Here is an 18,909-nt window from a genome sequence, read left to right on the forward strand (position 1 = left end):
ACATTATTGGATTGCTTGTTTGAATTATAGAGACCTTGATATTGTTATCAATAGCCATGGTAAGGATGAGTGCAAATATACAGGGGTTTATGGTATCAACTATCTCAAGAATTACGGTTTGACGCCTTTCTTTATTGCATTTCATAATTTTTTAGGACGAAAAGCTTATTTAACTTTTGATTAATAATGTTTAGAAACTCATGCAAGTCAATGATTCAAATATGTTGAATCCACCCATCATCAATATCAACATGACTTTGTTAATTTAAATCATCAACATGCTTTACAAAATTAAGCATGGATGTCAAAAATATAATACTAATTCACCCATTTGATATGGTCCTATCTAAGAGTGTGTTTTGGGCAATTCAAACAAAAGATTTCTGAATTTTTTTTTCCTATCCCCAAAAGATACTTTAAGAGAAATACCTGTTTCTCAACATCAACATCACAAAAAGATTTACATAATCTTTATTCAATACAAAATTACAAAGCAGAATATACAGTTTATGTACTAACTACTCTACAAAAATACAGACAGATCTGAAAACTTATGACAAGCAAAACAATGCTTCAAATATATTACAGAACTACGAACAAGGCGACATCCAACCCACAGTCCATCCTAATAGCAAGCCTGCTCCAACAAGACTTAATCCTAAAGCAATGGCAACAGCATATGTTGTAATATCACAATTTGACTTGCCTTCTCTTTCACGCCTGCCATTGGAATATGTCTGCTTTCTCTTCCGTGATTTTCTACGTTCATACGACATCCATGGAAGATCCACTGGAAATAGAGTCGAGGTTGACAGATCATTATTCTTAATCTGATTGCAGAGAGTTTCCAGCTGCAACAGTTTAATCAATTGCTTATAAGCAAAAAGTTGTGAAGCCTGTTTAAAAATAAGTGTAAGAATGTGCTCTCTCTCTGCATAAGCTTGTTTTGCTGCTTCCTCTGCTTCCCTTGCGCGTGTTTGAGAGTGACATAATGCCTCCAATAATTGAGCTTTGCTGGTGTCTCCCTCAGAAATCTGTTGACTCTGCTTGACATCCTCAAGCATTTGAGTGCAACCAAGTTGCAAGTCCAAACTGATATTTATCAAATCAAAAGCATGATATCAATAGTTTGATTTTACTTAAACAATACATGCCACAAACTACGCGATAATGTGATTATATGATTGATATGACAGTAAAATACCTTGAAGATTTGTCAGAAGCAAAATACAAGAGCCCTTCATTGGCAGCAATCCCCTGCTTCCTATGTACCAGTCCTGAATCTAAATTTCCCTGTGTATGAGCCGTCGAACTGGGAAAACTTCTGGATTTAGTTGAGTGGTTATTAATAATACTAGAAGGGTATCCAGAAAGATGCTTCTTCTTTGGAGGAGGAAGATCACAATTCTCAATATGGTTGAGTGATTTGTGTGAAACAAAGGAAGCTAACTCATCTTTGTCTGTCATCCGCCACCATGGTTCGGCCTTATCACTTTCAATCCAAGAATAGTCTGGTTCTGAGGAAAAATCATTTGTTTGCTTGGAGGTTACCGAGCAGGCAATAGAATCAATCTCCATTGTCTCATGTTTTGCCATCACATCCATTAGTTCAGGAAATGCTAGAGAATTCTTACTAGATGCCTTAATTTCATCACCAGCTATCAAAGTTTCTACCTCTTCCTCCAATGCACTTAACTTTTCATTTGTTACACCTTTTTGATATCCATAATTAGGTTGTGAGTGCAACCACCACCTAGGGTCAGATGATGGATGACAAAAGGAAGATTTGCTGTTAAAATGAGTGGCATTAACAGCAGTACAATCCGATTCATCTGCTGTATTGGCAGGTCCAGCATCAACCTGTTTTGATGTAGCATTTGAAGATTGGCGACAAGCCAACTTGGGAGCTCTTTTTGCATCTTCCTGCACAAAGCATCGATTTGCAGTTCTCTGCCACAGAGTCCTCACTTCTGCCGCCGCCATCAGTAGTTTATATTTAAAGCATCTGAATCCATTACAAAGTATGTATGTGACAATTGCTTTACTCAAAATAAAAAATAATAAAAACAAAACATGGACATACATAAGACTGGTACTGCTAAAAGATACAACTAATAATCAGAATTCCGGAACTCAGACAATTACTATACCGTTTTAGCAACATGTTTATAGCTTATGAATTCTGATAGTGACCAAGGTTATACTAATTTTGGTGGGAGGAAGATGGAAATGCACTTAGACATGATAAAGTTTAAGATATACCTTCCAATTTCATAGTCTTTAATATGTATAAGTGCATTTCCATTTTCCCTGTTCAACCTATTTTACCATCTAATACAAATGAAGAGTATATTGACATGTAGGCCTTTAGGGTCATTAGGGTGTTGTAACATGTGACATATACATACAAATGAAGAGTATATGTCACCTAAGTACAACCCTTTTTATTAAATAGTTTTAAGGATTAAACTTTTGGACCTTCATTTCATCTGATTTTGTAAATCTACTCGAGTGGTACACTCAATTGGCTTTTTTATTTCTTTTATGTCGCCAGGATGTTATAAAAACACAATATTACAAAGACAAACCAAAATTCGCCCAAATGAGCCCTAATTTTAATGTTCATTTGTTTAACCTACAGTCAAAAAAGTGCACACCATAACAAAATAAAAACATGTATGACATTACTATCAGAGTCTACCATTAAGACATGATTCATCAAACTTATGATGCAGATAAACGCAAAAGGTACAAAATTTGAGTTTTTGTTCATAAACTCATGAGATTAAATGACACAAGTTATAATATAATGGTCAAACACACCAAGAGTGAATGAAAATCAATCAACACCCAAATTATGAAGTAGACATAGAATTGAGTGAATGAAAGAAAGAAAACTCACCAAGAGAAAAATTGAGCATGTGATTGAGATTCAGAGAGAGAGAGAGAGAGATCCAACCAATCCGAAAGAAGAATCAGAGAATAAAACAAATGTTTCGTTATTTTCGTTATCATTCTTTCTTTTCGGCTCGATTCATTGCAGAAAGCGGAAGACAGTTGCTTAGTATACGACGTCGTTTCGTGCATTTTAAGCAGTCTTTGTCAATTGGTTGGTCCATGCTTAGCAATGATGGGGTCCACAATAAAAATCCAATCTAAGCAGATTTGGACGAAGTCTTATTGTACTGACACGTGGATGTGGTTTCAGAAAATCAACGGTGGATTTCTTGTCCTTCTGGCTATTTTAAAGATAAGAAGAGGAACTCTACTACTCTATCTATCTTTCAGTTTCTTACTCCCTCCTTCCTAAAGTTTTTTTAAAAGAAATCTCATATTTTTTATCTTAAAATATAAGTAAAAAAGACCAACTTTTATGTTATTATTATGTTTTTTCAAAAAAATCATCTTTTTCAATGTAAAATTAAATGCAAATTGCATTCAATTTGTTCTCCTTTTTATTTTCTCCATAATTTTTAACCAATGAGAATTATTTTTACATCTTTCTATAAAACTTATTCCAAGGAGAATACAAAAAATTATACCTCAAATCATTAAGTGTTAGTTTTCTTAATAAGTGTAAATTAGTGTTTTTTGCTTATAAATTAGAACGGATGGAGTACAAAAGAAGAAGACACCTTTTACTTATGGATCTTACTAACCAATATTCTTAAATCAATGGTTAAGAAAATCAAAAGTAGCATATTTACATTAAATTCAACAATATTTTAACTTTTAAAAAATTAAATTCTTCACTTTTCACTATTTCCCAATATCTCCTTTTTCTTATTAAATGGCTTTTTAAAATGAACATATGAATGCCCCTTACTCTCAAAGTCACACTAACTAATGACCATATTTTTACGCCGAACAAGAATGGAAAGTGTGAGACAATTTTAACAACTCAAAAGTTATTTTTATGTTATTATTATTTTAATTTAATACTAAAAAAAATTATTAATTGGAAAATGTTAACAACTATTGGGGGTTTGCTTCGTAATGATGATGGTGTTTGGTATTACGGCTTTGTGGGAAACATTAATTTTTCAAATATCTTGCATGCAGAACTCTCGCGACTCTGGGAGTTTATCATGGATTGAAAATGGATGGCATTTCACATAGGAAAGATGAATCATTTTCCATCATGGGACAGTTAATTTTTATGGTGAGACTAAAGAGGAACATTGATCTTAATATAGACTAAAGAATTCTTCCAACTTCACTCAAAATTCTTCAAAGTCACTTAGCTTTTGGTGCAACCCAGAAAAAAAAAAAATCTCAATATGAGGAATTTGGGTGCAAACTAATTCGAAACATCATGAGAAGGTGAAGGGAGTTTTGGTTTCTTTGTGTAATGGTGCTGAAATTTTATTTTTTTATGGGTTATTTTCATGGTATTTTGTTGCTAGAAATCACTAAGCTTGAAGAAGAATTGCATGTCGAATGTTCTATCTTTGTCTTTGCAACTTTAGTTAGTTGCAAAATTAAAACCCAATAGATTCCATCATTATAATCTCGCATAAAATTCAAATGGGTTCATTGGTTTTGGTCGATGAAATTGAAAAAGAAGGAATTTTTAAAAAAAGTGATGGGGTGAAAGAATTAATATACCTAGGAGGATAGTTGCAAGGTGAAAGAAGTTTGATTGCTGAGGTTGGAAAAATTCTTTAGGTTGTTATCATGGATGAGAGGTTTGTTTTTTTTTTTTTTTGAAAGAATCATGGATGAGAGGTTGAAGACAAGTAAAATAATAGGAAAATGCTAGATATCAAGAATGATTTTATAAGAAAAATTCAAGAATGACATGGCACAATAATCACATTTAGATTTCAGTTTCATTTATTAATCTTTCATAAAAAAAAGATACATAACACCCACCACCCCATGATTTCCGGCCAGGCTGAGATTTTATTGGTTAACATTAATTTCAGGACTATTTCTTGATAAAATCTAAGGGTGATTATTCTGTCATGTCATTCTTGAAATTTTCTTGATAAAATCTTTCTTGATATATAGCATTGCTCAAAATAATATAGTGTAGTTAGATTATAGTAAAATCAGTGTTCCTTTTTAATTCCACCATAAAAATTAACTGTCCTATGGTGGGAAAGGATTAACCTTTTCCATGTAAAATGCCACCTTGAAAATGGCTTAGGAATTTGACATGTTAGAGTTGGTGTGTTATTCCGATTCTAAAACAACAATCAAATTGATTAAGGAATCTATTAACGATTGATATCACTATGCTGGGATCCTTCATACTAATATTCAACACTAAGGGAAAGTAATGCTTGTGCGGATTACCTTGCAAAGATTGATACTATATCTCTTGAGGTGTACAAGTCCTCTGCAAAGATTGTATTTCTTCTTTTTGATTTTCTTTTCTTTTTCACATTCTATTACCAAAACAAAAACTATTTCTAGGCACTCTTTCAAGACTTTAAATGGTAACATTTTAGGTAGAAAAAGATGATTATTAATTTCATGCCTCTAAAATGATTATTAATTTAATTTTAAGGACATTTGTTCATGATTTAAAAATGGAAACAAGTGGATCATAGATGAAAAATTGGTGATGACTTGAAAGTTAGGGTGTGTTTGGATGGAGGGTTTAGGAGGGGAAGGGAGGGGATGGCTTACTTTTCTTTTTTAAATTACGGACATTATAAAATAATTTTCAGAAAATTGAATTAACAACATGATAAATGATTATATAATGCTTCAAAAATACTTAATTTATTTTTAAAAAAACATTTTACGTTGTTTGTAATTTAAAAATTAAAAGTGAACCTTCCCCTCCTAAACCCTCAATCCAAACACACCCTTAATGTCTGGTAACAAATTTTTTTCACCCCTCTCTACAGCCGTACGCTGTCATAGATACAATAATTTGGAAAACAACACAAGGTGGGAATTAAACAGTTAAATTAGCTTACCATATTTGTGTTGACCTCCTCCTCCTACCCGCTTCTGCTCAAAACATTGCTCTTCTGATGAATATTTGGAACCTCAAAATTCATCCCAGCGTACGATCTTTCCAATGGCGCCTAACTCACCAATGCTTGCCCCCTCGCACTAATCTCAATACAAACAAAATCCCTTGCAAAGAATCATGCGTTATGTGTGAATCATTTGCTGAAACTCACATTTTCTTCCCGTGCACAAAAGCCAAGGAATTTTAGGAGAATATTGGCATGGGAAATGTGATTCGCGAGCTACTCCTTCAATCTAACAATTTCACCATTTTGTTGTGTGATTTTTTTTGATAGGTTATCCTCTCAACAACAATAGATTGTTGTCATGCTTATTTGAAGTCTTTGGAAGAGTCGTAACACAAAGCTTTGAGAGTCGTTAGACACCCCAACTGCTTTCACTATCCCTCGAGCAAAAGTTACTCTCCATGAATGGAGTTGTGTGCAAAGAGTTAAACCTTAGGTACAAAACTCGGACCACAATATCTCTTGGGTCAAACCTCCGTTGGGTGCATTAAAGTGCAACATGGACTCATAAATTTTTCAAAACAACGCGATATCAAAATATGGACTTTGCTTCTGGAACTCTGAGGGGCAATTCATAATATGTAAGTCTCTTTTCTCTTATTCATCTATGTCTGTATTAGAAGCTGAGGCAATCACACTGCTGGAAGCAATCAACCTAACAATCTCCTCCGAATTTCATGAAGTGCATATTTGGAACGGACAACAAGACCCTTGTTTGTTGATGCCATTCTCTCTACTTCCACTCATCTCAATGATTTTGGCGACTTAGTTTCATAGTGTAGAGATCTTTTGACTACTAATTCCAACTTTAAAATATAATATATTACGAGGCAAGCTAATAGAGTTGTTCATGTATATCTAAAACATATTTATCTTATCCTAACCTTCATATTTTATATCATATACTAACTAATTTCTACTCTTTACTTATAAATGATATGAACTAATTTTGCCTTGCTAAAAAAACTAGTTTCTAACCTTGCGACTTTTTTTCTTACGATAAATTATTATATTATATAACTTAGTACTACCCACCTTACTCAAAAAAAAAAAAAAAAAACTTAGTAATAGTACCCACCACAAAATAGAAAACGGCCCACATAATTCTTAATTATCACACTAATCAAAGTTAACAACTATCGCACTAATCAAGCATGTTGTAAAGTTTGTACAAAAGAAATCAAGTTGTAAATTCTTCACAAAAAAAAATCATGTTGTAAAGTTTGACGGGTAATTCTCACACTATTTAATTCTCACACTATTCGGACAAGTAAAAAGAATTAGGTCAAAAATGCGTTTTATTCGCATCAGTCACAACTTGTAAAAATAATAAGGGTTACTCGAATCAGAGTGAAGAAGGTGCTGGATCATGGAGAAGAAGAAGACACTACGGTATCTGCCTCTTGAATTAATCATTCAAATTTTGGTGAGGTTACATGTGAAGTCTCTTTTACGTTTCAAAAAATGTGTTTGTAAGCCTTGGTTTTCTCTTCTCTCATACCAACTTCGCAAAATCCCATTTTCAACTTACAGCCGCCGCACACGCTGGTCGAATTGTGTCCATATCATTACATAAACCTCCTGAAATTCAATCGGTAGATCTTGAAGCATTGCTTAACAATGATTATGCTTCACTCGACCTTAATAACTTTTTGATTCCCCGGTCTGATGATGATTTTCCTTTTCAAATTAAAGGTTCGTGTAGAGGGTTTCTGTTTTTGCATGGTTCTTCCAACATCTGCATATGGAATCCATACACTGGATTTCACAAACAAATACCTTTGTCTCCTTTTTATTCCATTTCAGAAGTACATTATTTCGATCATCTATATGGTTTTGGTTATGACCCGTCAAGAGATGATTACATGGTGGTTTCAATGTCCTATGAGGATACATCATTTGCTGATAATTTATCACATTTGGAGTGTTTCTCATTGAGAGATAATATGTGGAAAGAAATTGAGGATGCTCACTTCCCGTTTATGGTTTATGGATGCCTCTGATGATGACAGAATAGGGTTTCCCTTTAATGGGGCTATTCATTGGTTGGTTTTTTCGTTATGATTTAAGTGTGGATATTATTGCTGCCTTTGATTTAATGGAAAAGAAACTGTTAGAGATCCGTCTCCCAGATGATTATGACACCATACACACAAGTTGTGGTTTATGGGCATTTGGAGAATTTCTAAGTCGGTGGGGGTACAATGATGATAAAGTTGAAATATAGGTGATGAAAGAATACAAAGTGCATATGTCTTGGACTAAGACTCTTGTTCTTCAATTACATGTCATTCCTACTCGATGCTTTTCCCCTATATGGTTTACAAAAAGTGGTGATATTATTGGAATAGATCATGGTCGTGCTAGATTGATGAAGTATAATGATAAAGGACAGTTGTTAGGGCATCACTCCTACCATGACTTCTACTCTTACGAGCATGGATTACAAGTCGTCATGTACACAGAGTCTCTACTTTCACTTCCTAATAAGTGGTGACAATGAGAAAGTTTAAGAAAATGACACAAACAAGAAGAATACAGGTTATAAAATATTCTCTTTCATTGTTTTCTTGATATTTATAACTATATTGCATTATGAACTCTTTGGTGGCTGCATTTGTAGAGTAATATGTGTTTGACTGCATTTCTAACATGAGAAATAGTATTCAACATGAGTTGATCCAATATGACATGAAATGTTTAGTGGTTAATTATTTTTAATTTGGTTATTGGAAATATTGACAGCTTTGTTAGTGCGATTCAATCTTATTTTTACATTACATGTGACTAGATTGAGTTCTAAATTTCTGTTGCTGTCATTGCTTGAAATTGTTTTATGTCGTAAATTAATCTGATGAGTTTATACATGTTGAAGTGAAAACAAAATTTGTTCTTTAACTTTAATGAACTTGGACCATTGCCATTTTCTTGTTTCAAATCAGAATTACAAAGGCTTTGTTCTCTAATTTCAATGGACTCTATTAACTCTGGCCCTTGTCATTTCATTGTTTCAAACCAGGAAAAAAACTAATCTCAAATTAATTAGCTACACATGAATTTATAAGATTTGAGGTCAGAAGAAACATCAAAATTAAATCACCCAATGATCCTAAATAGTGCTGCAGTTATAACTTAAAGTCTTAACATACACTTTTATTCAATTAATAAAGCAAATACTCACTGTGGGAAAAATTTAACACACAACATAAAGTCTAACAAAACAAGATAGATTTTTTTGTTAAAATTTAACACATCTATCTATAATTCCTTTGCTATACTTGTGTTTGCAGAGTCGTATATCAGTAAGAAATTGATGTACGGTTCATTGTATTCTTTCTTTAATTGGACTATTTATTATATATTTAATATGATGGATGACATACTGTTCAATTACATAGTATACACTAGTCTTTGTTTGATCTTTTACAATTCATCCATTTACATTTTGATGTACTTGTTGGTTATTTCTTATGGCCTCATATATGCTGAATTGTTCGATTATATAGGACATACTATTTGTTTGATCTTTTATAATTCATTAATTTGCATTTTGATCTACTTGTTGATTGGTTCTTATTGAATCACTAATGCTAACAGTGCATATTTGAATTGGTGGTGAGTTAGCGAAATCACAGTGACACTTTGATTTTGTTGAAGTTACAACGTGTAACTTTTACCAAAATCGTGGAGGTCCATCGTGATTTTGTCTAACTCTCTCTGAATTCAAACATGCACACAATTATTTAATTTGGAGAGAAAAACTAAATCATTTTCACATGGAATTAACTTGGTTCAAAATTGGTCGAATTAACTACACGAGCATCTGATATCGAAGAGACATAATTTTGTTGATCATGTTACAGGTGAAATATAAAAGGTAGATCAATTTTTATTTTTTTCTTTCAAAATTTGACTGCCCATGCAAATTGACAATCATTCAAGTGTTGTGAATTTTAGAAGTGTTTGCAACGCTAGTTCAAATGATGGTTCATTACAAAATGTTTTCTCCTTTGTATAGTGATTGTCTTTTAAATGTCTTTCCTTTTCACCCTGTCTGCAGGTAAATGTTTCCCAACTTCTAGCTTCAATGCCAACCACAAGTCATGCTTTTTCACCACAGGAGTCACGCTATACAGTACTGTTCATTCATTATCAAGTGAAGTTACACCAACATACTTGGATGATTAAAAAGTTTGATTTGGAAGTTATTTCTGTTTTTTCTTTCAACTTAGACCTAGAGGCAGATTTTTTTTTTTTTATATCATTTTAAGTAGGTAATATTATTATACCTCAACTTTGATTTATATTGCACTGTTCCTTTAAATCTTTATCACCGAGTATTTTGTCATTTGAAACACAAACATAATTTGTGCTTTAACACATGAATAGACATTTTATTCAATTTAATTCGATGTTATGTGTTTGTAGCAATTGAAATCAGGCAATGCACTACTGCATATTTGTTGTGCCTCATGTTTAATAACACTAACAAACTATTACACAACGACATCAAACTAAAGCACAATCACAGTAAAAAATTAATATACGAGGTTAATTTTTAGATTGGTTAAACGGGACAACATCTCAATTTCATCATACAAAAATGTATTTTAAAATTGAGGGAATTATATTATTGTCATTTTTTTTTGGAATTATGTTGGCTATTCTTCAAATGTTCTTTTGAATGGGTTATTGCAACCATTACTTATACCTTCTAAGATTTAGGAAGAAATTGGATGGATTTCATTACCGGATTGCCTCCATCTAACTTTTATACGGTTGTTTTTGTCGTCGTTGACCGTATGTCTAAATAATAGTCATTTTACCCCTTTAAAATCTGTTTTCACTAGTTTAAAGGTGGCTGGAGTATTGATGCAAACTTTTGTGAGACTTCATGGTTTTCCAAGTTCCCTTGTGTTGCATAGGGACTAAGTTTTTACTAGTAGATTTTGGTAGCACCTCTTTGAGTTGAGTGGCACAACCTTGGCGATGAGCTCGGCCTATCACCCCAATCGGAGGTCAATCCAAGGCTGTGCATGTGTTGAGTTGTATTTGCGCTGCTTTACTAGCCAACGCACATGCCTTTGGTCTAAGATGTTCCCTTGTGCTGAATTTTGGTATGACGCCTTTCATAGCGGTGTATGGCTGTGACCAACCCAATCTTATCAAATATGAGCTACAGAATTCTGACCCTTCGTCTCTGCATGCTATGTTGACAGAGGGATTCTTTTTTGCTCGGCTGAAGTCAAATTTGATGCTTGCACAACAAGCTATAAAAAAGTTTGCTGATTCTAAACGACGATTTGTTGAGTTTAACATTGGTGACATGGTTTTAGTGAAACTTCAACCATATAGGAAGCATTCTCTAACACTGCACAGGAATCAGAAATTAGGCTTACGATATTTTGGGTCGTTTCCCATTATTGAAATCTAGGTTATGTGGCTTGCAAACTTTTGTAACCAACATCTGCCAAAATCCACCATGTGTTTCATGTTTCACAGTTGAAATTTTGTAAGGGTCAACATACAGATCAATACTTGCCACTGCCCTTGACTACAACTGAGCAAGGTCCGCTGTTACCACAACTGAGTGGGGTTAGTGTATAGCCTCATTGAGTTGGTGGATGGGTGGGAGAAGGTCTGGAGTCGGAGGATTCTTGGTGGTGGAAGTTGGAGGAGGATGGGTGTTTTTCGGTGGCATCATCCTATGATTTGCTTGTGAAATTGTTATTGCCTTTTGAACCCTTGGAAAATACTAAGAAAGTGGTGTTCGACTTGGTGTGGAAAAGTCCGGCGCCTTCAAAAGTGGTGGTTTTTTCTTGGCAATTGCTTCTCAATCGTATCCCGACGAAAGATAACCTCTTGAGAAGGCGTATTCTAGCACCGGTGTCCTTAGGGAAGTGTGAATTTTGCGATCAAGTGGTTGAAACGGCTGTGCATCTCTTCCTACATTGCGAGTGAACGTTCAAAGTATGGTCGAAGGTCGGTGGTTGGTTGGGGTTTAGCTTGATCACACTGTATTCTCTTTTTAATCATTTTGAGTGTTGGAATGGGGAGATTGGGAGGCGAAAGCTTCGCAAAGGGTATTGGATGATTTGGCATGTGGTCTTATGGACGATTTGGAAAGCTCGGAATGATAGAATTTTCAAGTCACTAGTGAAAGAGTTCGGTGAAATGGTTGATGATATTAAGGTGCTCTCGTGGAATTGGGTGAATTCTAGACTAAAGAGTCCTCCTTGCCTCTATTACGAGTGGTGTTGGAACCCCAAGGAATGTCTTTTGAGATTGGTGGGGTAGTTCTAGAGGTGTCCGGGACTTTTGAGGTCGTTGGTAGAGTTGTGCCTTCAATTCTCTGTTTTGTTGCTATCGTGGTCTGTGGCCCTCTGGTTTTCTGTTTTAGGCTGTTCAGGCGTTTCTGTTTTGTGGGCAGTATGCTGGTTGGCTGCTGTTAGCAGCAGTGTTACAATTTCAGCAGTGCCTTGTTTTTCTGTTTTGGCGTTTTAGCCGTCGCCTTGTAATTGTACCTCTTGTATAATTTGGTGTTAATAATATAACTTCCCTTAATTGAGCATGATGAGTCAATGTTAAGTTGTGCAAGATTTGTATTTGTCACAGTTATTCATTGTTGATCATTTCAAGAGCAATTATTTTATTTTATTTATCAATCTTTCAAGCATACCTAATCTTCATTTGCATGTATGAAAGGCACAAGAGAACCATCGTTAATCAAAATACAAGTCAAGAAGGTAAAATTGCTCTCAATCATTCAATCGGTCGTAATAAAATTACAAGTTCATTCTTCAATACAAGCACGAGATATATGAATTGAATTCATTAACATGTAACAATACACATTAGCCTAAGTGGAAGGAAGGCGGTGTAAGAAAATTTAACAAAGTAAATATTACAATTATGAATAGAAATAACAAAATAAAAGAAAAAAGGCTTTGTATAGAAAGTAAATTTAGTTTAAATATTTTTTTACAAGAGATTATAAAATATGATTGGATGCATGTGTAAAATAGTTTTACACGGCTAGTGTATAAAAATTAAATTCTTATTAGAAAGTCTAACTTGCTCTCAATAAAAAACTAACTAGTCTAACTTAAGTAACTAGTTTAACTAATTATTGTAACCAACTATAACATTGAGTATTCTTGCAAACTAGAATGTATTTACTACACTTTTAACTTGGAAAATACAGACGAAAAACAAAATCATGGACATAAAAGAATATCAATCAAACAATCCATAATTTATATCAACGCATTGAACTCAATAGTAAAGACGGGAGAGTATGATTTAGACTCAAGGTAAAAATATAATATGCACTATTAATTAAATAAGTTGTTAAAAAAGAAAAAAATCTTGACCCTCTCAAAAATAAAAAAATCTTGACCGTTAATGTTTTGAACGACTGAGATAAAGTCACACAAAAAATACATAATGATAACCGTTTTGATTACTTTTTCCTAAAGGTACGACGGTGCGGACGTTAACCTTTGACGTGGAGTTTCAAGTCAACTTTTATGTATATAATGATGAATTTGATCGAAAATTTTCATAGGGACTGTTTTGATGTAAAACATTTTTTTTAGACCGATAGAAAATTGTGATCGTAATAAAAAAAATCATCAAATTAAATTTTTCTCCGAGCCTAGAAACTCTTCAATGTTCATACATTTATCATCACCTTCTTCCCCAAAAAAACTCACCCTTTGTGCCATTGAACTCCCTCTCTCAATCAAATGAGACATATGTGAAGTTTATAACACAACAGAGGTTCTCCTCCCATCTTGTAGCACAGTTGAAATGGAGTTTAGCTGTAGAGCATATGTTTTCTTGAAATGCCTCTTTTTGCGTTTCTTTAATTTGATTAACTACTTCCTGGAAAGATCACAAGTGAGCTGGTGGCTGCAAAGATATCTTACGATTCTCTGCCTGCTGATTGATTATGTCAATAATAATGGTGAACGTACGTTCTCTACCTAAAGTTTTCAAATTAAAGTTCTGGATTATACTTTCTTCAAAAGGTATCCATGCAATTTGTTCTCTTGGAAGTAATTAAGGGTAAAAAGGGCATTGCTACTTTTTGTTTTGTATTGTTCTAATCTTTCTCTGACTATTAAACATTTTGAGATTTGCTTAATATTATAGAAAAGTAGACTTGATGATAGTAGTTCATCCAATTTTATGATAAACGGCCTTATTTTATTTATACAAGATTGCAAAAGATTCTCCTACAATACAATCTTATTTAATCGCACAATTGTCTGAATGTGTTGTACGTGTTTGATGATTTTATTGTTCAAACTCAGTTAAATTAAAACGAGAAGTTTAACGATTTCTGAATACTCCTTTTTTCAATAGATAGAAGAAGATTATCTAGCACGGCATCATTAAACTATTTTATTGCTAAAACTATTTGCGAATTGCGATTGACTTTTAACAAATGACATGCCAAACTTATTGTCAAGTGAGTTGAAAAAAGATTAGAAAAATAAGAGCAAGTGGATCTTCACAATAAATATGCTCTTTGAAATAGTATTCAAATTAGAATCCAAATGACCTTTTTTTCTTACAAAAGAATACGGAATCTGCCTTAAATTTATTCTGTCCAAAAAAGTTGATTAATTTATTTTTGAGAATGAATTGAGTAATATCAATCAAATTTATGATTGATACTATCGTGACTAAAATTTTAATCTTTACTTCTTCACTTTATTAACTTTTTTTTGGTGATTTTTCACTTAAAATAGAGGTTGCATTATATGTTTACATGACAAAGATAATTGATTCTTTTTGGTATGTATCTCCGATTTAAGGAGCCAAATTCTTGTTTAGCAAATTCAAGGAACACTCCTCCCTCGTCTCTTATGTTAAAATATATACTCTCTCTATTAAAAAAGTAAACTTTATACTTTCATCCTCTATGAGATTCCCTTAATAATTAAATATGTTTTGCAATTTAATCTATTTTAACATAGATATATATATATATTTTTATGATTTATACTAATTTTGAACCGCAAATGAAGAAAAATAAATTCATTTCTTTATGAAATTTAAATGTCAACAATAATTAAATTTAAATATTTGTTATTAATTTTATAATTTAAAGTAAAAAAATTCACTTTTAATTAACCATATTTTATTGACTTGGGTAATTTTTGACATACTTTAATTTTATTTTGTATTGTTTTATATTTTATAATAGAGTTTAAAACTACATGTTAATGAAACTGTAAATAAAAAATAGCGAAACTTGAACTTTGATAATATTAAAATGAACTTGCAATACAATTTTTCTTTGAAGTGTGTTAGATTATTATTTTTTTGCTAGATTATTAGAAATAAAAATTATTATTAATGGATTAAAGTATAGATTTTAACATAAGAGGTATGAGATTGCTATTCAAGGAGAGATAGGTAAAATGTTTTCTCAGATAGTTTGAATATGAGGGAAGTGTAATTCAAACATCTTTTGGAGAATGTAAGTGTAATTTACTCATATATTAATCACAACATAACTAATACCATTCTCTAAAAATATATTAGTTATGAAAAATTTCAAAAAATATATTAGAGATGAAGTGTAATTTACTCATATATTAACTCTTAGTCTTATCGTAGCAATCTATTATCTCCATCCGGTTATATAAGGCTTTTTTGAGAATTTTCTTTGGCCCTTTATTTAAGATTCTTTTAAAAAAAAATGGATTAATTTAACATAACTATCAATTTTTTTAATCTCTGTAATTTAGATAATTTAATCTTATATTTTGGAGTTCCCACGGAGGTAGTATTATTATTTTCCAAAAAAAATTTAATTGTAGAAAATTTCCGTTTATTGTTGTGTACGTATCTTCTTGTTTTTTTTTTGGGTAGAAATTGTTGTATATCTAATGATGAATGAACAGGGAGACTGGATGGTAATTAAGTGATAAAGTGAAAAGCTAATTAAACTTCAAACATTTCTGAGTTAATAAAAATGCTAAACAGAATTGTACCAAAAATCCTTAAAAAAATTGTACAAAGAAAAATGCTATAAGCCGAATATTATTTATTTATTATTACTCACGCTAATAAGGACTGAGCAAAAGAATCTAGTATTTTTTCATGATTTTCTTCATTCTTCAATAGCTGCAAGTACTCTTCATACATCTTCTCAAGAAAACCAGATTGGCATTCAATGTCATCATTGTTGACCAAGTCTGCATGGTACTGTTCCTCAAACAACAATCCAAACCCATCACTGTCTCTCTCTTTTGTTTCTGTTCTTTGCTCTTCCTCTTGGCTTGTTGTTACTGATTTGTATTCCAAATTCAAGGTTATATCAGTTCTTGGTATTATTGATGATAAAGTCTTCTTGACCCTTATAGGCTTTGGTAGATAAACTAAGGTCTTCTTCTCTGAATCTTCTGGTACTTTGGTTATGACTTTGTTTTTGTCATTTTTCTTCTGCTTCTTTTTCTTCTTCTCTATTTGTTCTTGATTTTTTAGCTTTTTACTTAGATGTGTGTTCCAGTAATTCTTTATCTCATTATCTGTACGTCCTGGTAATCTTCCCGCAATAAGGGACCATCTATTACCAATAAGTGAATGCATTCTGATAATAAGATCATCTTCTTCTGGAGTTATGTTTCCTCTCTTTATATCTGGTCTTAGATAGTTCATCCATCTTAGTCTGCAACTTTTTCCACATCTAAGAAGCCCTGCATCAACCACCAACCCATTTTTTCACGTAAGGTTGCTAAGTCTTACACAGGAGATAAAGGAACTAGGTTCAAACATTAGTGACACAGAAAATATCAACAAACTACTACTAGTATACTAATATTTGTTTTGTCCAAAAAATGTGATGTAGGATACGACACAAACACACTGACACCAATAATAAATTGAGAAAACGACGTAATTCAGTATAATCATAGATATCAGTGTGTCAGACACAGGACACACAAATCCGAGTAGTGTTCGTGATTGTAATTGATAAAATTAAAAGACAATTAAGGAATAAAGAAATTAAATTACCAGCTCTTTTTGGAAGTGATCTCCATTGGCCTTCTCCATGAGCTTGAATATATTTGGTGAGCAATGCATCTTCACGAGAAGTCCATGGACCTCTATGCAACCCAACTTTTGAACAACAAGGAGTTCTTCCCATTTTTATTAGTTAGAAGAGAAGACAGTTAAAATTTGAAGCAGGCTTATACAAGCTCATATATATATATATATAGATCATGCTTCCCATATACAACTTTGTTCTCCTTTTAAATATATGTCCAAAAGATAGCTTATACAAGCTCTTAAGAAAATACATTTAACTCACGGATAATGACATAATGGTGGTTGTTGAGTTTTAAATTGATTTATTGAATTGACAGACAGCCGGTAACTATATTATATTTCTGATTCGTTCCCAATTTTCTAATGATCCCAAGGAAGTCAGGCCAAGCCTATTAGAAAAAACCCAAATAGATTACTGTTTACTGGGGAAATAAACACTCAGAAACAATCTTATTTTAGAATTAACGATTTTGTCACTAAGTAATTTAAAGAATTCAGTAGTACTTCGATAGAGGGTAGAGGGATTCAGTAGTCATTGTCAAATCAGAAGCTCAAGTTGGGAATCTAGTAAAACTCGCAATTTTATTATTATAAAGTTCAAACCGATTTTAATTTGCTTAATTTTCATAATTGTTATCCAACAAATTCAATATATTTTATGTAGTTAAGTTTAAACAAATTTTCCTATAATAATATCATTGAAAAAAAAAATTTGTAGGAAGTGTGTGTTAAGTGACCATAAAAAACATTTTAAGGAATAGATCCACGCGTGCTGATGGTTCGGTTTTCTGTTAGGTTACTATACGATTAAGGTGCTCAAATTCTTTTTCTGTACGTGACTTCTCATCTCTCAAAATTCTCTTATTAAATTACTAGTTTTTTTGTTTTAGTAGTGGAATCATGATGGATATTGGTGGGGGGTCTCACATCATTTTATTTTGATGATATCTTGCCAGTTTTGATTCATTATTATATAAAACACAAGTCTCCAAAACCAAATCACCACACCACTAGATCTGGCATCTCATTGAAGTCCTTAATACTTCTACTATATCACCTGGAGAAACGCGTCAATTTGGATATGAGTAGGGATGAATTTGTAAAACGAGTAGATCCATTTGTCAAGAATTTTCAAGGCACAAAAATTGATTCTTTTATAGTGAGCTTCTATTTAGACTGTGAACAAAGCACTGCTATTGATCCGTGGATAAGTTTTGCAATTGCAAGACGAGTTGAAAGAATTTTTTTTTTTAAAATCAGCAAAATATTATTAACCAAACAAGCCCGTGTAAGGCGCACTAATAAACTTGGGTGGAGAAAAAAAAACAAAGAAGGGGAAGGCCTTATGTAAACTTACTTCATTGAAGCTAGGTTGCCTTGAACTCACTCACTCATTTGGAGGACGCTTTGGATACTTTGAACTTTAATACCCGATTGTTGAATTCTCTATTTCATTGAAGCAAGAGCTTAATACACTTGTTGCTACTTGTGCAACTTTTTTTCCTGAACTTGAGATTATGCATGTGACCATATTTTCAATGGTTAGTTATAAAGGGTGTGTTTGGTTTGCAAAACAGTAAATATTTGACATAACAGTACAAGACCGAACAGTACAACACAAGGTAAAACAGCACTGGACAATTTTTTATTGCATTGAATAATTTTTTGTTTTATAAGATTTTTGGGGGACAAAATGTTATTTTGGATTTTTAGATGATTTGTACGTGGGACAAAAAGTTGTGATGTGGTTTAGTGAATGACAAAAATATGAGTTTTTGTCCTGTCCCTTGCATCCAGTTTGTACTGTACCTGAAACAATTTTACAAATCAAACACTGGACAAC

General features: G+C 32.7%; 2 protein-coding genes and 1 pseudogene across 3 annotated transcripts; 1 reads left to right on the forward strand and 2 right to left on the reverse strand.

The window, feature by feature from the left end:
• Positions 1 to 412: 412 nt before the first annotated feature.
• Positions 413 to 3,059, reverse strand: LOC25499775 (uncharacterized). Of its 2 annotated transcripts, none has more exons than XM_013595209.3 (3): positions 2,903 to 3,059; positions 1,205 to 2,005; positions 413 to 1,092 (listed from the first exon to the last, which is right to left on the reverse strand). In XM_013595209.3, exons 2-3 carry the CDS (start codon positions 1,981 to 1,983, stop codon positions 591 to 593), a joined length of 1,281 nt encoding a protein of 426 aa, XP_013450663.1. In that variant the 5' UTR covers positions 1,984 to 2,005; positions 2,903 to 3,059; the 3' UTR covers positions 413 to 590. The 2 variants fall into 2 exon arrangements, with proteins under 2 accessions (XP_013450663.1, XP_039684052.1); XM_039828118.1 differs by lacking the exon at positions 2,903 to 3,059 and adding an exon at positions 2,824 to 2,847.
• A 4,209-nt stretch (positions 3,060 to 7,268) lies between these two features.
• On the forward strand, positions 7,269 to 8,531 carry LOC25499776 (F-box/kelch-repeat protein At3g23880-like; annotated as a pseudogene).
• A 7,453-nt stretch (positions 8,532 to 15,984) lies between these two features.
• On the reverse strand, positions 15,985 to 17,247 carry LOC25499777 (transcription factor MYB123). Its single transcript, XM_013595211.3, has 2 exons — positions 17,031 to 17,247; positions 15,985 to 16,711 (listed from the first exon to the last, which is right to left on the reverse strand). The coding sequence occupies exons 1-2, from the start codon at positions 17,161 to 17,163 to the stop codon at positions 16,074 to 16,076; spliced, it is 771 nt and encodes a 256-aa protein (XP_013450665.1). The 5' UTR covers positions 17,164 to 17,247; the 3' UTR covers positions 15,985 to 16,073.
• Positions 17,248 to 18,909: the final 1,662 nt, after the last annotated feature.

The sequence above is a fragment of the Medicago truncatula genome, chromosome 7, assembly GCF_003473485.1.
Source record: "Medicago truncatula cultivar Jemalong A17 chromosome 7, MtrunA17r5.0-ANR, whole genome shotgun sequence".
NCBI classification, from domain to species: Eukaryota; Viridiplantae; Streptophyta; class Magnoliopsida; order Fabales; family Fabaceae; genus Medicago; species Medicago truncatula.

What these genes read in the sequence shown, in the direction of transcription:
- LOC25499775 (XM_013595209.3), bottom strand. Translation starts at nt 1,983, where the DNA reads ATGGCGGCGGCAGAAGTGAGGACTCTGTGGCAGAGAACTGCAAATCGA. An exon ending in GCTTCTGACAAATCTTCAAG is followed by an intron (nt 1,093 to 1,204) that starts GTATTTTACTGT and finishes GATAAATATCAG; the next exon opens with TTTGGACTTGCAACTTGGTT.
- LOC25499777 (XM_013595211.3), bottom strand. Translation starts at nt 17,163, where the DNA reads ATGGGAAGAACTCCTTGTTGTTCAAAAGTTGGGTTGCATAGAGGTCCA. An exon ending in ATCACTTCCAAAAAGAGCTG is followed by an intron (nt 16,712 to 17,030) that starts GTAATTTAATTT and finishes TGGTTGATGCAG; the next exon opens with GGCTTCTTAGATGTGGAAAA.